This window comes from Chrysemys picta, chromosome 11, assembly GCF_011386835.1.
Source record: "Chrysemys picta bellii isolate R12L10 chromosome 11, ASM1138683v2, whole genome shotgun sequence".
NCBI lineage: Eukaryota > Metazoa > Chordata > Testudines > Emydidae > Chrysemys > Chrysemys picta.
The window spans coordinates 64,434,741-64,461,506 of record NC_088801.1 but is presented as its reverse complement, the minus strand read 5'-3'; the positions used below and the strand labels follow the sequence as shown (position 1 = coordinate 64,461,506).

Below are 26,766 nucleotides of genomic sequence, written 5' to 3'. Positions count from 1 at the left end.
CTGCAGTTGTCACTGTATCACTTATTAGCAGATCACTATTCATTTTCATAAAATTCAGGTGGTTTCTGGGAGGTTGACCCTCTATTGAATATTGGTATGCCACAGGGGTGGCCACCTCACACACATCCCCTCATCTGGACAGAAGTCACCCTGCCTCCGTTTTCCCTCTTGATTCCTCAATAACCCCCAAAGAGGCTTTCACAAGTCCAATAACAGTGTTTCTTGGAGTCTGGTTTTATTAACACAAAATTCCAAAATAAGCACAAAAAGGTCTTCCATCCCAGGCTTACCCTGGGCACAGCCCCACCTCCTGGAGGAACTCTCTTCCTCTGTTCTCTAAGTCTCTAGAGAAGACCCCATTCCTTTTCCCAAAAGGAAACCCAAACGTTCAGCTGGGCCTTTTTTCCCAGCCCCACTTCCTTCCTCAGGGACCATTACAGGAGACTGACTGACTGTCAATCCGTCTCAGTCTCTCTCTTGCATTCTGCATGTTCACTCTGCAGTCCCCTTTTGGCTATCCACTGACCCCTGTTTTCTAACCCGACAGAGGCCTGTTTCAAACTGTCATGTGACTAAATTCCTTCACTTGGGGAGGCAAATTGGCTGCAGGACAGGTGCGCTAAGACTGCTATCTCCCTTTAAAAAGGGCTGGTCACCATATAACACGGTACTGTATTTATGCACTTCAGATTTTTTTAAACGTGGCTGAATGGAATTTGTTCTCCATGGCTTTGGGCAGACAATGAATTTCTGTCTTGATCTCCAAAAAAGCTTCTGGAGAGACTCCATTCCACAACTGGGTTTGGATACACACTTTTTCTATTTGCCACGTTACTCATTACCAATTGCTTGGCTATTCCTGAAGTTAGTGATGCTAAGAAATACTTAGGACCAAGTTCTCAGCTTGGGTAGATCTGTGTAACCCTATTGACTTCATTGAAATCATGCTGATTTACTCCATTGAGGATCTGGCCCATGTCTTAGATTTGATATTAGCATGTTTTAAAATATTTTTTTAAACATCATTTGGATTTATCATTGCTTGCTGGCATGTGGCACTTAACATATATTCCATGTCAGTGATTAAATCAATGTTCTTTGGTACAATTAGTACCTTTACAAACATCTTCTCACTTCCCTGGGTATAATTCCAAGAAGAAAACATCAAAATAGCAAAAACACACTTGAAATCGGTAACAGATTTCTTCCCCCCATTCTTCCCAAAGGCCATTTTAGAAAGAATATATGCAAATTGGATCCTTCTGAAAGCACAGTATTTCCTTCATGGCTGAAGCAGTGCTAAAATCCATCTGAAGTTGGGTTGCCAATTTTGTTTGGACGTATTCCTGGAGGTTTCATCACATGACATAATCTTTAATTCCTGGAGACTCTAGGACAATCCTGGAGGATTGGCAACCCTAATCTGATGCCCACAGATGTACCCATCAGCAAGTCATGTCTGAGCTTTGCCAAGAATCATACATTTCATCATACTTTTCTATAAGGAGAAAACCAGACAACTGCCAAGTGGCTAACATCACAGAGCACAGAACCCCTCAGTTCACGGTACTGCAGAACACCCATTAAATACTTCTCATACTGCATGCTACTAGTAGGGACCTATTCTGATGCAACATGAACTTGTTTTTTCCCCAGAAGTATGTTTTTTTCTGTCCTGTAAAGCCACTTTCCTTTTTAAACGTTTTTAAATGGCGAGACAGAGCTGAATTTAAATTAATTTGTTGGCTGATGAGCTTCTGAAGAGATTCAAGGCTGAAACCCTGTATTTCTTTCTTGATTTATTTAACATTCAAACACCTCCTGCTTCTTCAACCGTGCACATCAAACTCTGGCACTGTTGCAATGCAACTGCTTTCCCCAGGACCGCAGTAAGCCAAGAATGGTCTTTGTGTTAGGTTAACACATGCCTCTGGTGAAACAAAAGATTGTGTCTCTGAATGACACTTTAAGGTTGCATAGCAATACTCTTGATATAATTTCCCTGTCGTCTTTGCTTACTTGCCCAGACGTTTTTTTCCTATGGTTATTACTATCAGTACTTCAACTTCAGCTCAGGTTATAAAGCTCAAGCTGCCATCTATTTGTTTCATACATCATCAGTAAAAGCAGAGAGCAGACAGCAGCTCATTTTCATACACTGGCAGGCAACCACAAAGAAAATAAATTTGTTTTCACGTTTTAACATGATAGGCTGATGCTGTAAGACTGAACAACAGAAAAGAAAAAAACAACAACCCCAAACTCTTGTTTAGACTGAGGAAAGATGATCGAGAGAAGCACAAAGAAGTACTCAGTGAGTCATTCTCTTTGCCCAAGCCACATATAATGATCACAAAACACTGAGGAACAAAGGATCAAAATCCTTTAGTTTAAATCATATTTTTTATATTCACCCATCAAATTTCCCCTGTGATCCCCAGAAGAAAGAACTGCCAATTGCTATATATCATTGAAGGAGAAATAATACTTATTACTTTGAGAAAAAAAATCTCAGCATATGAGGACCACAATATCTGGCAGAAAAACAAGGTAAAATTGTAAGTAAGGGCTTGTACAATAACTGATTGGAGACACTCGTATACATACAATACTGTAAAGCTTGTTAATCCTCACTGAGATAATCCATTTGATCATTCTTTATAACACAAACACAAAAACAACTATTCTCAGGTCCCTTCTTACAGCTTAGCAAGGATTTTATGCAGCATGAAATTTACTAGGAGTAAAAGTTTGTCAGGGTGCTGTAAAGAGGTCTTATATACCAGTAGCTTTTACAACATGTACTACAGAACACAGAAAGGTTGAGATGAAGTAATATCAGAAATAATCAAAAAGACGTGTCAAAATAAATGAAGAAGATACACTTGGTGATGCACTATCCTTATTGGACTACTTGGCTACTAATTCTGCAAGGGGCTGATCACCCTAAAGCACCTGGCAGGATCAGAGTCTACATACTGAGAGTTGCATTGGGATCTAATGTATCATTAAGCATTTTTTCACTCCCAAATACCTGCAATGAATGGATATGCAAAGTTAAAATGTTAAGATCCAACTTTTATTTAAAATTAATGAAGGGTGAACCTCAGTGTTTTGGAGGTCTGGATCTCAGGTTTGGAAACCTTGTGAGAACTAGCTTTCATGCAAGACTGTCCAGCAGGTTCTGGTATAAGTATGGATATTTAGCATTTTGATATCTGCCCTCTTCTGACTCAAACAAATGTTCTGACCCCCTAGAGGCTGCAGAATTGGACCCAGAATCCACTGGAGTGGCAGACACTCAGTATGCTATTCTTGTGAGGTGCTGAGTACGCTCAACTTCTAATGAAGCCAATGGGAGCTAAGGATGCAGAGTGCTTTGTAGGGGGCACTCAGACCCTTGCAAATTTGGATCATGAGTCAACATGAAGGGCAGACAAACATTTTATGATAAATAAAGTAACCAACATTTGTATAACCTCAAAAGGAGGTTGAATTTGCTCCATGTTTTAGGTATATGTCTTGTTGGTTTTAGTTTTACTGATCCAGCTCGTCTAGTCCTATATAAAATTGGTTTCCTTTCTGAAACAATATAACTAATAAAACCGATTGCCACTGCCTCTAAGTTACGAGATACAGCAATGGCCTTTTATGAGCAGAAAGCTTGCTTGGTTGCAAATAATTCTGGCCTCTACTGATGTATGTACAGACATTTCCCCTTTCCCTTAAAGGAGATAAGGAACAGGAGTAGCTGTTGCTATGGAAACGAAGCGCCACGCAGACCAATATGTGACCCAAAGGTGATAGCCATTGAAAGCAAAGTGTGAGCTAACAAAGCATGCATTAGTATAATGTAATTATTTTATACAATACACTCTGTCTGGGAACATAAGAACTGCCAGGCTGAACCAGGCCTGAGGTCCATCTAGTCCTGTGACAGTGGCCAGTACCAGATGCTTCAAGAGGAAGATATAAGAACTCCAGTGTAGGCAGATGTATTAGATCCCATCTTGGTCTCTAATAGTTACAGATTGGCTTAAGGCCAAAAGCATGAGGTTTAATATTCCAAAATTGTTGTAAGCATTAACTATAATAAATCTAGATATTCTGGTTACCCGTATAAATGTCCAATCCCTTTTTGAATTGTACTAAGGTCTTGGCCTCAACAACTTCCTGTAATGACGAGCTCCACAATATAATAATGCAATGTGTCAAATAGTATTCAATTTTATAACTTTTGAATTTGTCCCCTTTTAATTTTATTCTCTGATCCCTTGTTCTTGCTCTGAAATTGGGAGAACAGAAGCTCACAATCTATCTTCTTTATGCCATTCATTATTTTACATACTTCTATTTCCTCATATTCATTTCCTGCATTTTACAGTTATTTAAATCTAATAAAACACTTTGCCTCTAATTAAGGCTACTACCTGTCTCTCTGTTAAGCTTATTAATTCATTGCTGTTTAAACAGTGGACTGAATAAGCAGTAGCTTCTGGATATAGGCTAAAACACATCTCTGATTTGGAAAGTACAGCAGACCTCTCAACTGATCTCAGTGAGGCATGAAAAAAAATCTTTCCCAGAGTTAATTTTCAGTTTACCAGACAATTTTCTGAAGATAAGCCAGGCTCTCACAATTTAAAATCATTTAAATAAAAAGCATCTAACTGTGAAAACAGATGCAATGCTCTGTCTGTTAATTTATGGGACATCCTCAAAATTGCAACCTTCCCAGCACATTAATACCTTCACTGTGCATTTAGAGTAAATTCTTACCTGTCCCCCTTTTGGCTGGTACCGGATGTTGTCTGTCGATCCAATTTTGGACCTGACATTCTTGAGGTCCGGCAGAGGCTGGTTAATAAGTCGTAGTTGCTTAGGTGTGGCTGGAGATTTTGGAGGAGTGCGTATGATGGCGACTTTCTTCTCAGTGGGCACCAATATAGCAGACTTGGGAGTGCCTGGAGTATGAGGGGTTCTGGAATAGCTTGGGGTCCCAGGAGTGCCTGGGGTACGGGAGGAGTAGCTGGGTGGGGTACCAGGAGTGATGGCAGTGGATCCAGGGGTAGTGGGCGTAGAAGTGCCACTCTTTCCTGTCCTGCTGCGAATTGGCTCCGATCCTATATTGAAGACACAACAGCGTTAAAACCACATGGATAAATCGTTTTTTCTTCATAGTGTGTCTCCACAGACTATGACACCTATAATGATAAGTATCCTGAAGCAAAGCCCACCAACTCGATGGACAGACGCACACTGACTTCAGTGGGCTTTTGGATTAGGCATTAATGTAGTCTATATAGTGGAGATGGTTTCGATCGTAAACTTTTGAACAGCAGATTTCAAATATCTGGCTGCTTTCGGTCATGTACGATAGCTAGTAGCTTTGTATCTACATAGAATCCAGAGAGTAGATCCTCAGCTTGTGTAAACAGTCATAGCCACATTGACTTCAAAAGAGCAATGATCATTTACTCAACCTATGGATCTGCCCCCCAGGTAATTTGCTTGCTGTATGGATGCACGTCCTTGGCTTCCACTGAGTTTGCAGAGGAGTCCTCTTAGTGCACTCAAAGGGACTGATTTAATGGCCAATGAAGTCAATCGGAATCATTCTATTTATTTCACTGGGGATGGATGAGACCCAAGGTACCGGTGCTCCCGGGGCTAAGGAGAAAGCCTCTTTGTTGAACACGACACATTAAATGGATTAATCACTCTTTACTCTCACCTTCACTTTTCCCAGATTGGGCTCTTTCTTTCCCAACCAACCGTCAATCAGGGTTCTCTCATTGCACTGACTGTGCAGGAGAGAGAATGGGATTTTCCTGCCTCCCTGCAGCCTTTATTTTTTTTCCCCTCAGGCTTCCACCCCTTTTGGCAAACGCACTCTGGTATACATCTGCCCCAGCCAGAAGGATGGTCAAGTTGTTCATTTGCTGCTATGCCAGCCAGGGGTCACTGTGCACTGAGAGGGGCTGTACTTTACCCCTGATACTCAAACTGGGATTTTCAAAGGATTTTCAGTGGGATTTGGGTATCTAACTCCCTTTACATAACACAAGAACTAAGGGTCACCCAATGAAATTAAAAGGCAGCTGGTTTAAAACTAACATAAGGAAGTACTTCTTCATGCAACACACAGCCAACCTGTGGAACTCATTGCCAGGGGATGTTGTGGAGGCCAAACATATAACTGGGTTCAAAAAAGAATTAGTTCATGGAGGATAGGTCCATCAGAGGCAATTAATCAAAATGCAACCCCATGCTCTGGGTATCCCTAAACCACTGACTGCCAGATGCTGGGACTGGACTGCTGGGGCTCCATCACTCAAAATTGCCTCGTTCTGTCCATCCAGCAGCAGTCACTATCAGATACAGAACACAGGGCTAGATAGACCATTGGCCTCACCCAGTATGGCCGTTCTTATGTTCTTAGGCTTCTTTGAAAAAGGTTGTAAGAATGGTTTCTGAAGAGACAGAAGAATTCCTGCGGGACAGGAGAGTACCAAGCCAGGTTCTGAGGCCTGAGCTGAATGCTAGACTGGCAAGGGGGGATGTCTGGAGAGAGGGGTGGTTACATTTCCTTGGTCTTAGGGTAACTTGTTTAGATGTATGGTTCTATAGATTTGCTCCTGTGCAAACAGGTCCCCCCTTCAACTCCTGGAAATCCTGGCTGGTAAACTCTCTGGAGGCATTCAACAGTATACACCTTCCATTAGGGTACTTTCACTAAGTGTCTTCATTATTGCTTTCTCCCTTATGCTCCGAGTACAACACAAACATGGCAGCAGCTAGAAGCAGCCCCCTTTCCTGATTGCTGTCCTCAGGCTCAGCCTTTGATACTGCTTGCTTTCTTCTCCCTGTTATCCAACTGGTGAGCTAATGACGGCAATAGGTTTTCTACAGATACAAGTGCTCCCTTCTAACCTTCCAAAACTTCTCTTACCTAACCACACCCAGTACGCTGGGTGCTAAGTGCTGCCCTACTTATAGCTGCTAACAGCACTCTCACATTCTGATAAAAAGACCTTGCTGGTTAACTGCTGTGTCTTTCTTCTGATGAGTCACCCCAATAACTTACATACAACTCTTTTTAGGTAAAGCTTCTTTCTGGCTTGTCATTAACTAGGCACCAGGAGACCATTAAACCAAACCAACAAATCTTGGTATTTATTAAATAAGCCTTCCATTTTCATGAGATCATCACAATTATTATTATTTTTAAATTATATTGCTCACACTGAGTGAGTTTCTTTTTTCTGTTTGTTTATAAATGGTCTATATTAAATGTGTCACACAACTGGGAAACCCACGTGAAGGGAATTTTTTTTATACAAGAGAAGGGCCTCAACTGCAGCCCTAGGTCTGAGCAACCCAAAGATCGGTTCCACACCTGGACTCAAACCTTTGTCGCTATATTGGGTCACAACAGCACCCCAAATCTGAACATAGCCAATTTCGGGTCCAGATCTCTGGGCCCAGCAGTACAACTCAGGCCTACTTCTTAAAGGCAAAGAAAAGGTAAGGATGGATTTAGCAAGTGTGTGAAATATATAGCAAGGGCAGATGAAGGCCCCAGGAGAGTTAGGTTTGCAGAGAAACATACGGGTAGTCCGTCGTACTGAAGAGGAGATGGAGCTATTGAGGGAGAAAGAATTCTCATCTCTGTCCCGGTCTCCTGATATACCTCTCCGAGTGGGGAGGATGGAGGAAGGTCTTGGTAGAGAGGAACGCTTTTCTGGACTCTTGGTTATTCCATCCTGATAGGAGCAAAAAGGAAAAAAATGGCTTTGCAGTAAACATAATTATCCAGATTGTGATCTCTCACTAGTTTAATACACGTGCGATTTCATGGTAGTCCCTGACTCAGACCAGTGCAACTGAGATCAAATGACGCCCAGTTCCTTTACATTTCATGCAGGAAGCTCTGATGATTACCCAGGTCTGATGTGTCACTTAACTCCCTTGGGATTTACTGACTTTGGACATCTAGCTTTTAGATTGACTGCCTCTTAGGGGAAGAAATTTCAAAAGTGCTCAGCGTTGGCTGAACTCCGCTCTCACTGAAGTGAATGGCAAAACTCCCCCTGACTTCAATGAGAGCTGAGTTCGGTCAATACTGAATCCTTTTGAAATCCCACTCTAGTTTTTCAGTTTGCCTAAGACAATGCTGAACACATTTTTACAAGGCTCCTTAAATGTCTGGTTGACTATTTCAGGGGAAATTCCCCTCTGTTTATTTCCTAGCTTCACTGAATAGACCCTGAATATATATGCTGTTTCACTGATTTGACCAAAAATGTATCAAGGCCTGATTTCGCTCCCACTGAAGTCAATTTCAAAACCCAACGTGAGTTCAGTGGGGCAAAAATGGACCCTTGGAGCTTGATCCAAATCCCAATGAAGCCAAATCTGGGGGTCTTTCTATCAGTTTCAGTGGGCTTTGGCTCTTAGTGAAAGAGGCGTTCTGGTTAGGAAGTCATGGAACAAGAAATCCTGAAAGATCATTTAGTCTAATGGGCTTTCTTATGCAAATGGAAGCAAAGATCCGGGGCCCAATCCTGAAGTCCCATGGGATTCCACCTGCAGTTGGATTGCAGGATCGGGCCCCCAGGACGTTTCAGACTCTACATTATTAGGTAACATGAGTGCTGAAATGCTGCCTTTTGAAGCACTAAAAGAGTGTTATATTTTCCTCAAAAATGAGATTTTGGAGAATTTAGGCTGCTGATTAAATTTTCAAAGCAGGGATATTAGCTGCTGGAGCCTTAGCCTGTTTTCTTCTTTATTGACCTTTTCCATGTTTAGATCAGCGTGTGTCTGCTTCTTTACTTCACTTAGATCAGTGTACATCTGAGTATGTTCAAGTATTTGTGCACTTGTGAGATGGGTAGCCAAATGCAGCCTGGCATAAGCAGGTGTCTCCTGTGGTAATCCCAGGGCCAAATACCAAAATTATCCCAACTGGTGCAAGAAGCATCTTTGTGGGTTGGTGGGAAAATGGTTGCAAGTGGGGCAAAGTGGCTAAGCAGTGTAGTGTTCACCAACTTGGCCTTCGGTGGGTGTGTAAAACAAGTGAAATATATGCTCAGAGGGGCTGGAAGAGCAAGCCACCATTAGGAAAGTGTAAGACAAAGCAGGCTTCTCTTCCTGCAGCATCCTTAACACTTGTAGGGCTAAATTTTACCCCTAACGTAATCGGTCTCAGCTTTCATTGAAAGTTGTGCCCTCTTATGCTAGGGATTGCATTTGGTCCCCCCAGAATACTAAATGAGTGTAAATTACAAACTTACTGAAAGGCATGTTGGTGCTGCTGTCTTTAGCCACTTACATTTATTTTATGACCAATTTACTTCGGGGCTAGCTACTCTACTTTTGTAAATAGGCGCAACTCCACTGAAGTCAAGGGACCTCTGTCCATTTCACCAAGGGTGGATCTGGCCCTACATGTATAATTCATGGTTTTTGCAGGGTTGTAGCCATGTTGATCCCAGCATATTAGAGAGACAAGGTGGATGAGGCAATATCTTTCATTGGACCAACTTCTGCTGGTGAAAGAGACAAGTTTTTGAGCTTACACAAAGCTCTTCAGGTCTGGGAAACGTACTTGAAGTGTCACAGCTAAATATAAAGTGGAAAGATAAGGAGCTAACACGTGTTGCAAGAGACCATTCCAGGCAAAGTGGGCAGTTAACACCTCTACAGTCATAGGACAAAGGAGAGTTAGTGGTATAATTTATGTCATTTACGATACAGTTGAATTTATCCTGAAGAATCTGTAATAATCTCCTTTGTTTCTATACATGTTGTGTCTCAAGCTCTGTTGCCTGGAGCCCAAGTCTCCTGCCACTGGATCTGAGTAACTCTCCAAGTAACTTCACTGAGGCTTTGTCTACACTAGCACTTTTGTTGGTAAAGCTGTTGTCAGTCAAGGGTGTGAAAAAAACACCCCTCCTGACCCACATAACTTTCACCGACAAAAGTGCTGATGCAGATGGCGCTATGTTGACAGGAGAGGCTCTCCTGCTGACATAGTTAATGCCGCTCGTTGGGGGTGGTTTAACTCCCGCCGGCAAAGAGAGGATACATGGGAGACCTTACAGTGGCACAGTTGTAGCAGTACAGCTGTGCTGCTGTAAGGTCCGGTCTACACTATAGACCTATCTCAGTATAACTATGTCACTGAGGGGTGTGAAAAATCCACCCCCCGAGCAACGTAGTGATACCAGCCTAACCCCTGATGTAGACAGCGCTAGGTCTAAGGGAGAGCCTCTCCTGTTGACATAGCTACTGCCTCTTGTCAGAGGCGGATTAACTATGCCAACGGGAGAAGCTCTCCTGTTGGTGTAGGAGCATCTTCACTTAAGTGCTACAGCGGTGTAGCTGTATGTGACGACGAACCCAGGTAACTTCACTGAGACTTACTTAGATTCAGCAGGGAGAGAATAAGATCCATGAAATGCCCCTCTCTGAGCTACCTCTCTCTAACTCTGCTACCTTACCTTAGCATCTGATTTTGAGTATGGAAAGCAGTCTCTTGGGCCCGCCGAGGAGGGCCGTACAAAGTAACTGTCTGTATCGAGAAAAGTAGCCCTTTTAGTAGTTAGTGAGCAAGCTGAGCTGGGTCTTGGAGGAAGCAATGACTTCGCTCTAGACTTTGAGGCAGGAATCTTTGACAAAGAGGAAGTCTAGTCATGAGAAAACAAACAGAAGAAACATAACATGAAGCTGAGCAATGAGACGAAAGGAAAACACATGCAAAATGGATAAATGAAAAAATGCCAAGCTACGAATTACACTTCCTTTTTCCAATCAGCACACGTAAAATTCGGCGACACACATGCAAATAGGTATTGTGAAATGCAGCATTTGGCTCTGAGATCGAATTGACTCTACAGGTACATCCAGACAGCAGCTGAGAAATAATTCCCAGCTCGGGTACACATACACATGCTAGCTCTGTTCAAGCTAGTGCCTAAAAATAGCAGTTTGTGCACAGTGGCTCAGGCTAGATGCCTCAGTATGCATCCCAGAAGTCGAGTGGGATTGTCCTCAGGTGACTAGCCTGAGCTGCCGCCTGTGCCACAACATCCACACTGCTATTTTTAGACACTAGCCAAAGCAGAGCTAGTAGGTGTCTGTCTACCCAAGCTGGGAATCACGTCCCAGATGCTGTGTAGACATACCCTATGAAGGGCCTCAATACAGTCCTCCTTTTTTGCAGATGCAAGTTTGCCCCCTCTTTTAAGTGCAGACGAAAAGGCTAGTTCGTAAGCATTTACTACAGGTGGGAATTTGCAGGACCAAAGATAGAGCCTGCTTTTTTAAAATCAAGTCCTGGATATGAAGTATTTCTCTCTCTGGGAATGTTCCACAATAAAATGTTAGTAGGAGATTTAGAAAAAAAATTAATGGTACTACTCAAAATGGGGAAATGACCTCTTCTACCGTATTAACCCTTAAAATCCAAGGTAATATGCAATATTCTGTACTCATTACACTCCATTAGAAAGATGGGCAGATTGTGAGTCCCTCACTGAACATTGGCAAGCAATGTCACACCAGTTCCACTGAAGTCACTAGGACTACTTGGCTTAGTAATGCCTCACTAATGTAAGGGGTTTGCAATCTGGCTCTATTTTTTTTCCCTCTTAAAAGATATAAGGTATAATGAAAAAGAATAATTGGAAGCTATTATCATGGCAACGAAAGCCTGATTCTGCAACACTTTACTCACACAGAGGTGAAATTACTCATGTGAGTAGTCCCAATGGGACTACATATGTGTAAGAACTACTCAGCACGAGCAAGAGCTGCAGAATTGGGCTCTTAACAATGCATAGTAGGACTGAAAAAATCAGCTTTACCAGTAGACACCATAAGAAATCAGGGTACTGTAAGTTATATCACTTATGAAACACTGGGCCTGAATCTCTTCTCCCTACTCTCATTTTATACTGGTGTAGCTCCCCCGACTACAGTGGAGTTATTCCTAATTTACACCAGTTTAAAAGAGATCAGAATCAGGCACATTAACACTGCTTAAAACACTTTTTAAATTGTAATGAAATAAAGGAATAAAAGCTATCATTTCAGTCCTGCTGCATTATGAGACTGGGCCTCTGTAGAAAGCAGCGTTAATTTGGCAGCCTCGATTGTAGGAGACGAGCTCAGTTCAATGACTGGAGATACTTTAATACTGTGAGTGTATTTCTAAAAACACCGCTTTTATGCACACATTATTCATTGTTAAATATTTATTATTTTCCTATCTAAAGTACAGGGAGGCATATAACTGATCAATGGCATGTCTGCTTTAAATACAAAGTGAATAATTTTCATAAAACTGTTCCATCATAGTAAAGTGTTCACCTAGTTAGGCATGCCTCCATTTTTGGGTGCCCAACTTGAGATACTTTGGGCCAGACTTACAAAGGGTATTTAGGTGACTCAAGATGCAGAAAGCCTGTGGGAGTTAGGAACCTAACTCACTTAGGCACTTTTGTAAAGCCACTAAACATCTACTCATAGCTTTAGACATCTAAATGCCTTTGCAAATCTGGCCCCTGTGCCTGATTTTGAGAGAGCTGAGGACCAGCAATTTGGGGCCTACAATCTAACCTAGTACTTTTATACCCTCCATCACTGAAGTATCTGAGCACCTCATAAAGACTAATACATTTATTCTCACAACACCCTTTGTAGGGAAGATATTACAGCTGGGCAAGGAAGGCACAAAGAGGCAGATGCTACCCCTCTTACTCATACTAAGTAGTATCTCACTCCATGAGTAGCTGCATTGTATAAAAGCACAGCTAATTTGGATCCTAAACACAGCCAGGACAGGGTATTGCAAAATATCTTCCTGTCTCTAAAAGGCTACGGCAGTTAAGGAGAAAGGCTGGTCTTGTGAACCATTCTGGGACTCAGGAGGTCTACTCCTCACTCTGCTATGAACTTCCTTTGGCACGGTGGCATGAGGTACTACTTAGCATGAAGAAAGGTGGCAAAATGTGACCCGAAGAGATTAACTGATTTTCACAGGAAATATGTGATGGTGCCCAACCCAGTGCTTTATCTGCAATATCATCTTCCATCCTTGACTGTCCAAGATGGGAAGATACTTTGCAAAATCCTGTCCTATCTGTGTTTCATCGTACGTTTGCTTTCAAATAAATGCCCATTTAGGGCCATATACTACCTTCAGTCTCTTGCAGAACTCCTACTGCTGCAAGGGCAGGCTGCTTATGTGGGACCGAGCAGTACGTGGCCCTTACAATAAGAATGAGCGCTTGCAATGGTTAAGAGACTGCTCAAGATGAAACGCAGAAACGTCATTTTATATCATAAGCCAGCTAGGGACGGGGCAGTCACAATGCATACTTTCTGATATGAATTAGCCAATGTTCTTAACACACAGCTGGGATGGGGACATGATCCTCCCCAGCAGGGTAGAACTGCTTAGCTTTTCCTGAGCGTTGTTCAGAAGTACATGTACGTTGCAGTCAGGTATTAAGGCTCTGCAAATGGACGATGAGCATACTCAGCTGCAATGCTACCTGACATGACAGCTGGAAAGGAGTTGGGGAACTGTTATGAGAAGGCCACTTTGGGAGGGTTGCGCAACACAATACACAGCGAAGCAGGAGGGAATGCAATAGTAATAGGGGACAGATGCTTGAAAGGTCAGGATGTGGACTGCCTCAGGGAATTAGGAGAAAAGGCAGAAGGTGGAGGGGTGTTTCTGGAAGGGAATGGACTGGGGACTGAGAAGAAAGACCATAGTGGAAGCAAGAAGCGGATAGATTTCAGCTCTTTGCCCTAAAACAACTGACAGGAAGAGTAAAGAAGATACAAAGACAGGAGATGGACCCAGAGGAAGAATGCACGCTGCTTGTTTGTGCCAGTAGTTTTCCAAGGGCACTGAAGGCTTTGGCAACAAGCAGATACTGACTTCTGCTAAGGTGACTATAGACATTTACCTCAGAGGAAAATGAACCTCGCTGTTGACCCAAACAGGAAGTCAGTATATGCACTGTCAGCTATGTTTCTGGATGTTTTATTGAGAAATATCTACAGATCTCTCAGTTGTGGCTAGAGATGGGCCAAAATTGTAGCCCTGGATCAAATACTCATTTGGGGAGAGTTCAGATCTGGATTTGGATCTAAACTGGCACATCACTCATGATGGCCACAAATTATATAAGCTGTTGCCATGATCTTCAACATTATTGATTATAGTATCATCTAATATTATGGGATAAGCACTGACAGTGTGGTTAGCACGTTGCATGGTCCCTGCCCCCAAAGGAGCTTACAATCTATTTAGACAAAACAAATCAGGCACAAAACACACTGGGAGATCCAGGAGTATGGTTCAATCTTGGAGCACTTTGTTGTGATCGTTGTTCAATAAGGGGTAAGTCACCAGAGTGCTACAGTTGTGAGCTAGCATGTGTGGACTTCTTGGAAAAAGAGTTACACAGTGGGGATTTGAAAGAAAATAAGTCGGGCACCTGGAGCGCTGGGGTGGGAAGGGTATATGGGCAACATGTGAGAAGGGAGGGAGCGTGAGAATGACTAAAGGGGAGGTGGGGCAATACTCACGGACGGGCTGGAGGGAGTCAGAGGTGTGGCGTGGATGACAGCAGAGATGTAAGTGGTGGTGTAGGCTGTGCTGAGCCTTGAAGGTGAGGACGGGAAGTTTGACAATTTTGTTTAAACCTAACATTCTAAGATGGAGAGTGGTCCAGGACATGACCTCAGCTAAGCCAATCAGGAGGCACATTTGCATATGAGATGTCATTGGTTAACATTTTCCAGAAATCTGTGACCTCTGAGGAGAAAAGCAATAGAAATGTAATGACTCATCACAAGACTCTTTTCAGCCAATCATGAGGCAGGATTTTCTTCTTGTATGTAACAATCCAGCAAGATGACAACAATGGCCAGAAAATCAGATCAGGTAAATCAGTGCAGCTCCAGTGCGCTCCAATGGAGTTATGCTGATTCACACCAGCCGAGGGCCTGGCCCTAAATGCTTCACAATATTAAACTTTATTGTAACTCAGCGGCTGTGTGTCAACGGTGGATTGAGGGACTGTCTTTTGTTGTGTGTTTGTACAGCACCTAGCACAATGGGGTCCTTGTCCGTGACCTCAGATGATACAATAATACAAACAATACATAATAATAATAATAAAAAACCATTATCAAAAACTGTATAATTATCTATTTTTGTAATTCAGAGGCTATGCGGGGAGAATGGCTGTAATAAAAAAAATGAATATGACAAATGAATTCTAAAGGGAAGGCACAGTTATCTACTGAAATTAAAACAAAACCACCTGAGACAGGACAAAAAGGAGTTTTTAGAAAGATGAATGACAAGAGGATTATTTTACTCACTGAAAGTTTTTCCTTTGCTTGTTTAAATACACCTGGAGCCTGGTTTGTTTCACCACCTGCCGCTGTTAGACCCAAAAAAACAAAAACAAAAAACAAAAAAAAAACCCTTGATGGTTAAAAATAATCATTTTGAATTACTGGACACCTTTAGTATAATTAATTGTCTTGTAAGCACCGTGCAAAGCAATGATCTGGTGAATTATTATATGCAGTATATGGAGCTGCCTTAAGAAATAAAAGAATACATTACCATATTTGTGATAGTTCCAGTTAATTTATTAATTCTAGCCAGCAAATCAGAATTATGTCCTCCTCTTCCTAGTGATCTAGGATTGAGAGCCAAAAATTTTGAGGAGTGACTTGTGATTTTGAGAGCCCAAAATGAGACACCTTAAGGGGCCTAATTTTCAGAAAATACTGAACAATAGCCCTCTGAATATCAGGCCCCTTTAAGGAATCTCAAGCAATCTCACTAGCCACCTTTCAAAATCTTGGCCAAGAACCCTAAATGAAAAGAAACTGATTCACTGCTGTGTATTCACTCCAATATACATGGCTATAACTCCACTGATGTCAATACAGTCACACTGGTATAAAAGTGGAGTAATGCAGAGGTCAATCAGACCCTGAGACTTTAGTTTAATATCTTATCATTCAAGCACTGGCACCTATCTTCTTTCAGTGTTATCCTGTGGTTCTTGTCTGATGAAACATGATTTGAGTTACATTTGAGGTGAAACTGATATAGTTGGACTTGGACTCCATCCTAGGGGAAAGTCTAGAAGTTGAGGAGCTCTTCAGAAACGTGTGTACTAAGTGTTCACCATGCTGTTATTCAGGAAGCTATGTGTTATGTGAACTCTCACTACTAGTGAAATCCTTTGCAACTGCACAGTACTGGACTCTGAGCGGGCATAGGAGGAAGGTTGGGTGGTCACAGCCGAGGTCTCTTAGCTATAATCCCGATTTTGTTCCATCTGTGAAACCAACCCCGAAACTTTGTCCAGGGTAGCAAAGATGGGTTTCCCCTTGGCCTTGGCAGTTGTCCCAGCACATCCCCTTGCCTGTAACAGTCGGGTGGGATGAAATCATGGTATTCTGCAACCAATCTCCATTGTGAACAAGGCTGCCTTTCCCACTCAATAATTTTGCCCTCTTAAATAATGTTCTTGTCTTGTTCTTTTTCTTTGATTTTAAATTGAGGGAGTAGGAGAGAGAGAGAGAGAGAGAGAGAGAGAGAGCTGACAGTTTAGTTCTGCATTTAGAGCTGAACATGCTCAACAAAACCCTCCTGCATTACCTTTTCCCACATCTGTTACTGCTGTTTTTTTATTTTTAAATGTTTCTCCTTTTTCCTTTGGTATTTAACTCCAACTGCCTGCAGCTATGAAGTACAGAGCACAGTTTTGTGCTTCTGTGACTGACTTACCTGAAAGCATAACAACTCCTCCATCTGAGCAAAATACCTGGATCATGATGTCACACTGTCCTTTCGTGCTCTGCTACCAGTTTAATCACACAATAAACATATTTAAGACAAGGAAGACAAGCCTAATGCATGTTTGCCCCAGTTCAAAGGCTAAGCAACTGTGCTGGCTAACCCTATGACATCCAGGATGTGATGTCACAAAGGCAGCAGTGTCTTCTAACTTCAGCCAATCAAACAACACGATGAAAATTAGGATAAAGTTTAGATGATCAAATAAAACTGTCTTTTCCTTCTGCCTTCTTTCTCTTTTCATGTTCCAAGGAAGGAGCATCTTTTAATAATCATAATTACTGAGAATCCCACTCTTGAGGAGACTGTGGTTGCCATTAAAATAGTCAGCTTCTGCCCATAGTTACTACACAGGGAAATGCGTTATTTTCTGTCCCTTGAGATTATAGAGAAACACTGTGATATCTCATTTACTGTCTCATTGCATGGTAAATGTGGACAAAATGTTGACTTTTTAATGGCGACACCTGTGTCCCACACGGTTGCTCTTTGGACAAGTTTCATTTTTAAAGTACAGAAAAGGCTAACATGGAAGTTTTTGCTGCTTGGAATGTGCTCAGAGTTATACAGAATACACTCTGGGGGCATTTGTGGCTAGGTATCCAATTCGGCTCTCACTGAAACCAAAAAGAAAGCTCACATTGATTTCAATGGGAGTAGACGCTGCCTCAAACAAATTGTTTTGCATTCATCAAAAAGGAAGAATGGAAAACAGGCTTCTTGGTTTACACCATTCAGCTAGGAAAATATACCTCCCCCTCCAGCTCCTGAAGATGCCTGGGGACGGGTCTGGTCCCTGTGTTGGTTAGGTCCACCTGAGGGGTGTGCATATTTAATCCTGGATGTCTACACCCCAGCGGGCAATTCTATGAAATATCCTTCTATGCCCCCTTACCCTCCATAGCAGCAATCACTGGAGTGACTGCACTGATACAGAAAAGGGGAGGAAGAAGAAAATCAGGCGTTCTGTGTGCTACCTTGTGATTTTTCAGCTGTCTTGAGGATATGCCAATGTTAGGTTGTGGGGACTTTCTGTTCATTCAGTGATTTGGTTCATGTTAGTCTGCTTTACAGATGAGCCCAAACCTCAAAGTTCAGTTCCAGACCAAAATTATCCCAAATTTCAGATCCGGGGTTTTGGTTCCACGCATTATAAAGGCCACGAAATTTAATCTGATTCCGAACTCTCTCAAAGTTTGCTGATGTTTTGGATGAGGGGTTTTTATTTGATCTCAACTCTTACTGCTTGAATAAATTTGGAGTTTGTCCTTAAATTATATTTTACACTTTGGCTACCTGTTGGGTTTGTTTTTAATTTGAGTGAATTCCTTTATATATTACAATGAGGGACAGATAGCACTACCTAGAGCCAAAATGAGTGTGTCTAAGCGACGGGCAGGCTTCCCTATGTTTTTCTACTGACACACCTCAATTCTGACTAGAAGGCTATAGGAAGCAAAAAAATTTAGAGGTTTAGTGGTAGCCCATGGGAGGGAACAATAGCAGTATACATAAGAAAGAGATGTGGATATTTGCAAGACTGTAAATCTATAAAGCCAATGAGTTATGCCATGAAGAAACACCTCATTGTTTTAGCCTTAAGCCTCCCTAAGTTGCAATCAAATCATGCCAAATAGTTAAAAAAATCATTTATGACCAATGCAGGATATGAAATCTGGTCTGCAAAGGTGAAGGACTAAAGCATTAAACCAACTTGTGACACCTAGTCCCTAATCCCACAACACACTTTGGGTTCTTTGAAGAATCTTTGAATTATGGGTCACATCTTCTGGTCTCAATAAGCTCATGAAGTGGGTTTAAGACACCTTTACTCTCCCAGTTGTGGTCTGGAGCTAGTTGGAGCACACTGGAGACTACTCTAATTTATATCTTGCTAACCAAAGTAATAAACATCGTTTTTAACTTCTGAGCCAAGAAACATAAAAACATTTCCATTTCAGAACATTATACTCTGAATGTAAACTAGTGGGGCATGGTTCTCTTCTCATTTACCCTGCTGTAAATAAGGAGCAACTGCATTGCAGTACATGGAGGTGTCAAACTGTGTTATAGGAAAACCATGTCCCATCCCTTTAAAAAAAAAATAAACAGACAAGTCGAATACTTTCTTTCCACCCTGATCTGACAGTGCCATCAAGAATAATACTGGGAGACTGGAGTGAAGATGTTCTAATTCTGGTCTTCTGAATAAAGACATATCTATTTAGATATTGTGAGAACCACTGGTTGTGTCTCTCTCATCTTCCCCTATCAAATACTAAGATTTTGAAAACCACTTTTGCTTGAAATGCATTCGTCGTTTGAGCCCAGATTTCTTCTCTCTCAGCGTCGTACTCTGCATTCCAGATTCTCCCTGTGGGTTTTGGCTTGAAGTCATAAACATCAGTAACAGATTTGGAAGTGCCAATGCAGATAAGTAGAAATGAGCAATATACAAGTCTTCTTATTATGCATGAGAGAAAAAAGCAAAATAATGGATATGTAGACCATGGTTTAAGCTTTCAACACTTTCCCACCATATAAATTCACCACAAAATAAATAAACAAATACAAATAATGAAAATAGAGATTCCTACAACACCACATTCAAGCACAATGCCAAGATACAATCACGGCACTTGGAAGGCCGAGCAATGACAAGCATACATGATCATGGCCTCTGTCAAACAAATAGAGAAATAAAGAAATACCGAAAAAGAAGAATGATACAAAACACCAAAAAGTAATATTATTCATGAAGGTTGATATTCTCAGAGGAAAAATAAAAATAAAAAAATAGAGAAGCTGCTATAGCAATGAGATTTAAAAAAAAAGTGTCTATGTTTGCCAGCCACATTGCATAATTGAACACAGCACAGTCACCTGTCTGCTTCCGTTTAACACAGGAGAGATGAGTTGGTCTAGTATATTTGATAGCAGGTTTTAAAATGATTTTCCTGGAGGGAGAGTGGGCCTGAACTTCAGATTTTTTAGCAAGTTCAGCTTTCTTATACACTGCTATGGACAAGAAAACACAAAAGCACACAATCAGGAAAAAAGCCCAAACAGTTTTACATGATAACAAATCAACCATTGGCCAGACCCACTGCTCTGTTATTCCAGTTTGATGCTGTAGGTTGCACTGGACTGAATTGAGGAATTAATTAGTTTGCAGAGGCAAAGGAGTAGTGCATTGACCCCAGATGTGTTGCCTTATCCACCATATGGGCATAAAGCTGGAGTAACAGAGGGGTGAGCCTAGCACCTTGTTTTGACGTAATTATACAATGTCTGATTAAATAGTATTAGTTAGTACTATCATAACATTCAACTTCTACAACAGAGTAACCTGGCAGTACTGTACAACAGCAAAAATATGGTAATAGTGAGTGTTAAATGAACCTTTTTTCCTTCTCACTTCATCTCTGGAGAGTGTGCTAGGTTCCTTTTTAGCTATTTTTCTTTCAGGAGTAGAAATCCTGCCTCTCCCAGTTTTAAAAGGTTTCTCTTTTTTATGCTTATCGAGAGATGATCTTCGCAATTCTCTCTCTGCTTTCTCCTCTTTAGGAACAGTCTCTAACTGTTCTGTCATGATGCTCCTATCATCATCTGTAGGGTCAGAGCAAATTATAACAACAAACAGAAAATTAGTAACAAATGTTAACAATGCTTTGGTGGAGGGGAAAGAAATTTGAAAATACAGCAGATTGTTTAAAATAAATGGCAGATTATTTTATAACATTTCTGAAATGTGCTGAAATTATTATTACTATTATATTATTATTATTATTATTATTATGCTTTTTAATCATTATGGTTTGTTGGGAAGCAAAAACATTTTTTTAAAAAGGATAATGCACACCTTGAGTATCTGCCCACAGGCTGTCCGTGTCCATGACGGAGTCATCGATAGTTGTTTCATCTTTGTAATCATCATATGTCTCTGTCTTGTAATCGGTTAGCAGGATCTCCTCCTTCTCAGGTGAAGCGGGAGCTTCCAGCGAGCCCTCTGTGGGCTCTGCCTGGATGTCAGCGGGTTCCTCCATCTCCATCTCCACTTCCTCTTCAGGCAGGGAGTCCCTTCTTTCCATTTCTTCCTGCTGTGCGGCAGCAAAGCGTACGCTGTGAGAGGCAGATTCGCCCTCATCCACAGTCATCTGCACCACCGTGATGAAGTCATCCTCAATTGTCACAACAGACTCAATAACTCCTTTCAGTTCAGGCATTTCCTCTGGGCCAGCCTCAGTCGGAGCCTCTTCTCCAGCAGGTGCCTCCAACTTTATTTCTTGGTGCATGTCTGACACGAGTTGATGCTTATCATCATCTTCTTCTTTTTCTTCATCTTTTTCTTCATGCTCTTTGCCTTTTACAGACTCAGGTGTTAAATCACATGGTAGCTGCTCCGTGGTTTCTGCAGGTCTCACAGCTATGTCTGGAGTCGTCTCTTTAATTTCTTCTTTAGGCTGTGGTATGCTCTCCATTTGGATATCAGCTGTCTCTTCTTGCAGAGAATCAGGTTTTGAAATGGCAAGCTCGATGGAAGGTTCTTCCACTGGCAATTGTGATGTAATCTCTTCATCTGATACAGGTAGTTTCTGAGGTTCTATTTTGCGGTCATCAGGTTTCAAAGATTCTCCATTTACGTCTTCCTGGATTTGATCATGTTCTCCGCTAGACTCGTAAGATTCTTCTTTATCTACTGCTTCCTGATGCACCAGATCAGGCTTAGGCACTTTCTCCTTAATTTCAGACTCAGATAGTTTGGTGCTGTCCTTCATTTCACTAGGCTCAGTTCTTGAAAGAACATCTGCCTCCTTTGGTTCTTTGGGCAAAGAGGCCAGGTCCTTTTGCTGCTGCTGAGATTCTTGGGCTTCGGGCTCTGCTTTTTGTATAGAATCTGTGTCCTGCTTTGAACCAGCTGCAGCAAACTCACTGATCTCAGTATGTAGCTGGGTCTGGTATTCCTGGTCAGCTCTCCTGGCAGCAACATCCATATCGTGTTTTATAGCATCGTAGTCTGGCCTGTGTGGTGTTTCTATCTCAGCTACCTTTGGTATAATGCTAAGAGAGTTTTCTTCCTTCTGAGTCAGTAAAGAAACAAGATCTTTTTCTTTTGTTACCTCTTTTTCTAACACTTTGTCATATGCAGTATCACTCTCCAGCCCGGCTACAGGAAGTTTATCAACTGTACCTTCTTCTTTCATTTCTAAAATAGCATCAGGCCTTTTTTTCTCATGTTTTGTATATTCAAGGGAATAGATTTCTTTGGAATCAACTTGTTCCTCACTTTTTTCTAGCACGGTATCTAGCTTATCAGAGCCTTTTTTCTCCTGCTCAAACTCCCTTCCCAGAACTGTTGCATCACTGGAGATGTTTGGACTCAAGTCTTTTTCGCTGCTGAATTCTTCTTTAGACTTTTCAGCTGCTGCCAACTTCACTTCTATCAAAGAGAGGTCAGCTGCCAGTCCTCTTCTCATTTTTTCATCCCTGCCTTCATAAAAGGGGCAGATTTCACCTGTTAGGCTCTCGCTGTCCTGGACTGGAGAAGGTAGTGGGACTGTGTACTTATTGAAAACGCAGTAGCCTAAGTCTTCTAGCTGACTTTCAGCTTTTAGAGTTATGTGGTTTTCATCAGTCACAGGAGGCAGGGACGCACCACTGTCTTCTACAGCAGCATCAGAAGGAACCGATTTTCTTCGTGCCACCTCTGTATCAGCACTCACAGAAGCTAATCTAGACCTTGTGCCTGCTAGGTCTAACATTTCAGGCAAGTCAGGGGCCATTACAGACCCATTTTTGTAATAATCTTTAGCCAGGAAGGGCGACTCACACAAGGATTCAACCTGAATATTTTCTTCTTCCATTGCTTTTTCCTCCTCAATGTTTTCATCTTCTTCTGTGCTATCTATAGGGAAACAGGGGGCTCTCTCTAATGCCGGGGTGGTTGCTGGCAAGTAATCATCACCTTCATCCATGCTCCCACTAGTGTTTGTTAGAATATCTGAAGCGAGGGGAGAGAGATCCTGAGCACGGCCAAAGCTGAATCCTAGTGCTATAGAATCTAGACAGGACATTGGCAGGTTAATTGACATACTCCGCTGTTCTATTGCAGATCTTCCTCCAAGTCCTAAGCTCCTGCTTAGAGTCAAATCATCTTTATTTTTACTATGGATTTGTCTCTTATCCCCATACACTTTGGGATCAATAGTGAACATCCTTTCCTGCGGAGAGCTAGGTTCCTCAGACTTATCTGATGGAAAACTCTGAGCAAGAGTACTATATCCTATTTCATGAGCAGGGACACTGGATGGTTGATCCGTTTCTGGCTCTAATTTTTTGTCTTCCTTTTTAGATAGTAGAGGATCTGCATGATAAAGTTCATATGCACTTTCCTTAGTGTCACTTAGTTCATAGTAATCACTGCCTTGCTGCTGTGTGTCACTTTTTGTTGCTTCCTCTTTCAAAGCAGATGTTTCAAAATACTTTGACATTCCTGACCTATCCTCCTCTACCTGTATTTCATGAGTAGCTGAATCTGAGATATGGAATGTATCCTCCTTAGCATCCTTTTCAATGGTTCTGTCTTGACGAAGTTCATGAGTTGGGCCCTTTTCACTTGTTAACCTTGGTGCATCAGGAGCTTTTTCTGGTGTTTTAGATAACTGAACTGTATCTATAGGTTCTTTTGCTTTCTCAGGAACTGATTCATGGCTTAACTTGCCAATGGGGGTTTCTGTGCTCTGCTGCTCTTCCTTTTTGGCATCTACTACTGTTGAGACCCCAGTTCGATCAGTCTCTTCTTCTGCTTTGAGACCATCAGATGACTTTTTAGCTTCACTAACAACTGCTTTGTCTGGAACAACTATTTTATCTTCTTGCTCCACATAAAGTTTACTATCATCTAATACTTTGGAGGGCTGCCAATCCAGGAAGCCGTATCTTTCCTCCTCATCACTCTCGTCCCTTGTCATGTCCTTTTCTTCCCCCCAGGTAGAAACTTTCTGGATGGGTCTTTCCTCTGTAGTTGGTTTGGGGGCATCTGCAGCCATTGCAGAGACTTCTCCTGCCTCTGGCTTTTCTGTTTTGTCTTTGTGGATCTTTTCATCTTTCGAAAGATCTTTGGCAGTCTCTTTGTCAGGGAACTCTTGTTTTGTTTTGCAACTGTCTTCAAGTTGTGATTTCTGTGAGACAGTCATTGGAGTTTCTGAAAGAGGTTCACTTTTGGCAGCACCAGACACGTCAATTCTAGATTCTGAAGGCAAAAGAGCAAGATTACTCTTCTGGGTTTCTGTAAAGTCATCTTTATATGTCAGGGGTATAGCCTGGTTAGATGGTATCTGGGTATCTGTACTCCTTCCATCTGTTTTACTCTCCTTCGGCAGGTCAGCTGACAAGTCCCTGCGTCCTTGAGATACAAGAGACTCTGCAGTTGAATCAGCACCTGGGTCTGCAAAACTTATTTCCCCTTTCTTTTGCAGATCTGCATCCAAAGTCTGTCCCGACACAGTTGGATGCGTTTTCTCCTCTTCTTTGCCCCGTGACTCCTTTTTATCTAGAGTCTCAGTTTTTGCTGGCTGTGGAACTAAGGCATCATGTTTAGATTGCTCATCAGTCTTACTGTCTTTCTCTGACTCACGATCCTTTGTGTCTAATGGCTCAGCTGTGAAAGGGCCTGTGCCCTCCTGGTCACGGATTTCCATCTTCGAGGCTGTAAGTAAATCTGAAGTAGTTTGGTTGGGTTTTATGACAAATTATTTAAAGTACGTATAGACAGTCATTTAGCTTACAACAATATCTTGGTATGATTAATGGAAGGGAGAGGGGAAAATATGCAACCATGCAGCAAGGCTATTCAGTTAGAAATTTGTTTTAAAGTGTTGTACTCTCCTCTCCTCTTGATGCACAAGGTTTTATAAGTGAATTAATGATAATATGAGTTACACATGTAAATCTGTCTCCACTGAAATAAGAAATATACCCTTTTGTTTCATGTGATTTCTTCATACTCATTACTTGTAACAGTAAAATCATAAATATCCCTCAATTAATATTTGAATGTTTTGCTAGACTCTGAAGTCAATAAAAATTTTGCTTTGGTAAATATCTGCAAGATTTGGCCAAGTAACAGTATCCTTGTATATGTGCTTGAAATACACAATATATGCATTTACGTAATACTACATCTCTTTTTAAATCACAAGTTTTTGTGTGTCTAGCTTAATCAAAGGAAATATTAAAATACACAGTACATGGGCTAAGAGTAGAACGAGGGAGCTCATTAACTAATATCACTGCTCTTTTACATTTGCTTTTTAGCAAAAAAGCAGAAGACAGGTTATTTTCATGAAACTGACCTCATGCAACATGCACGGGATGTGGACCTGTTTGTATTTCCACAGTTGAGAGGCTAGCTTTCAGAAATGCAGAGCACTCACAGCTCCAAATGAAGTCAGTGGAAACCATGGGTGAAAAATGAGGCCCTGGATTATTTTAAAATTAATCAAAATGTTACTCTGACATCTGTTACTGCTATATTCTTAGCATAGTTAATATTCTTTGGTAACATTTTAATATCTAATTTATAGATGATTTATTAGTAGTTAATAGATTGATCTTTCCCTAGTGCATGATAAGACAAGAATAATGAAATCTATGCCAGAATGTGTTATAACATTGTCTAGTCAGTTTTCCTTTAAAAAAATAAATGATGCATATTTCCAAAACATGCTGCAACACATCTCGGGCAAACAAATTTGGATCTCCATACTCACAGAAGATCTCCAGTTGAAGCCAATGAAACCGTTTGTGTGAGTATGGCACACAGGTCTGGGCCCGATATCATTTTTAGAGCAATTTGAATTAATCTGTTCATCATTATTTAAAATATTTAGATAGGCTATCTTCAGCTTAAAATATTAACCACCCTTCTAACATTGTAAGTAGCAAATAAAAACATCCACAACTGTTATACTTCTTCCTCCTCTCTATTTTTAAAGTTTTTGTGGTGTTTTGGTGATGGTGGTGATTATTCACAACTTATATAATATGCAAAAGCAATGCCCATTAGCTGATTTCACTGTGGTGTCACTGAGACAAATTACTTACATGCTATCTTTCTTCACCTATAGTTCTGTACCTCTGCTGGTAATGCTGATGCACATACCACATGATATTAGCAGATACAATACCAAAGGAATTTCATCTTGCTCAGCCGGGCCCAAATAAAATGACTAGGACAGGCTTTTTGGAAACACAAGCCTCCAACACCCAAAATCTCTTAATGAGGAAGTGTATGGCTCATCATCACCTCTATGTTTCCTTCTGAAACAACTGATGAGAAATACTGTCAAAAGGACAAACCCTGAAGACTTACTTAATTCTTACTCAAGCAAAACTATTGATTTCAATTTGATCGAAACTATCAAAACTATTGATAGTTTTGCCTAAGTGAGCACCTTAGGATTTTACCTTAAGTGCCCAATTCCACACTTCATTACGAAGGCAAAAATCCCATTTGGATCATGGGAATTGTGCCTGAGCAGGGACTTCAGGTTGGGCCATAAACTCGTAATAAGCTAAAATAAATGAAAACTCAAAGTTTTGGCAATGGTCGAGGAGGGAAGGGAAGGGGGGAGCTGATTGCAATGAATGGTGAGGATACGACATAAGAAGCAATAGCCTTACGGAAACGAAACCAGAATGCACTGAAGCATAAATAAATAATAACACTGCACACAGCAAGCAAAAATATTTCTATAGTTTAAGCCTCTTTATGTCATAGTCTAAGTCAATAAGTCTCCTTTTTTTTTTAAAAGAAAAGCAGATGAATCTCTGCACCAAAAAGAAAAAAAGTA

General features: G+C 41.3%; 1 protein-coding gene across 50 annotated transcripts in view; it reads right to left on the bottom strand.

Annotated features, from left to right (window-relative positions):
* MAP2 (microtubule associated protein 2) overlaps positions 1 to 26,766 on the bottom strand; it is a 342,492-nt gene that overhangs the window by 28,923 nt on the left and 286,803 nt on the right. For 24 of the 50 annotated variants that reach the window (XM_065561008.1, XM_065561010.1, XM_065561024.1 and 21 more), the window contains 7 exons: positions 20,775 to 24,620; positions 20,315 to 20,521; positions 19,796 to 19,930; positions 15,415 to 15,476; positions 10,509 to 10,694; positions 7,613 to 7,766; positions 4,780 to 5,123 (listed from right to left, as the gene is read on the bottom strand). In XM_065561008.1, the coding sequence (XP_065417080.1) occupies positions 4,780 to 5,123; positions 7,613 to 7,766; positions 10,509 to 10,694; positions 15,415 to 15,476; positions 19,796 to 19,930; positions 20,315 to 20,521; positions 20,775 to 24,620 (4,934 nt within the window). Of the gene's footprint in view, positions 1 to 4,779; positions 5,124 to 7,612; positions 7,767 to 10,508; positions 10,695 to 15,414; positions 15,477 to 19,795; positions 19,931 to 20,314; positions 20,522 to 20,774; positions 24,633 to 26,766 lie in introns of all 50 variants that reach the window. The other 26 variants (XM_065561018.1, XM_065561019.1, XM_065561033.1 and 23 more) reach the window with 5 other exon arrangements.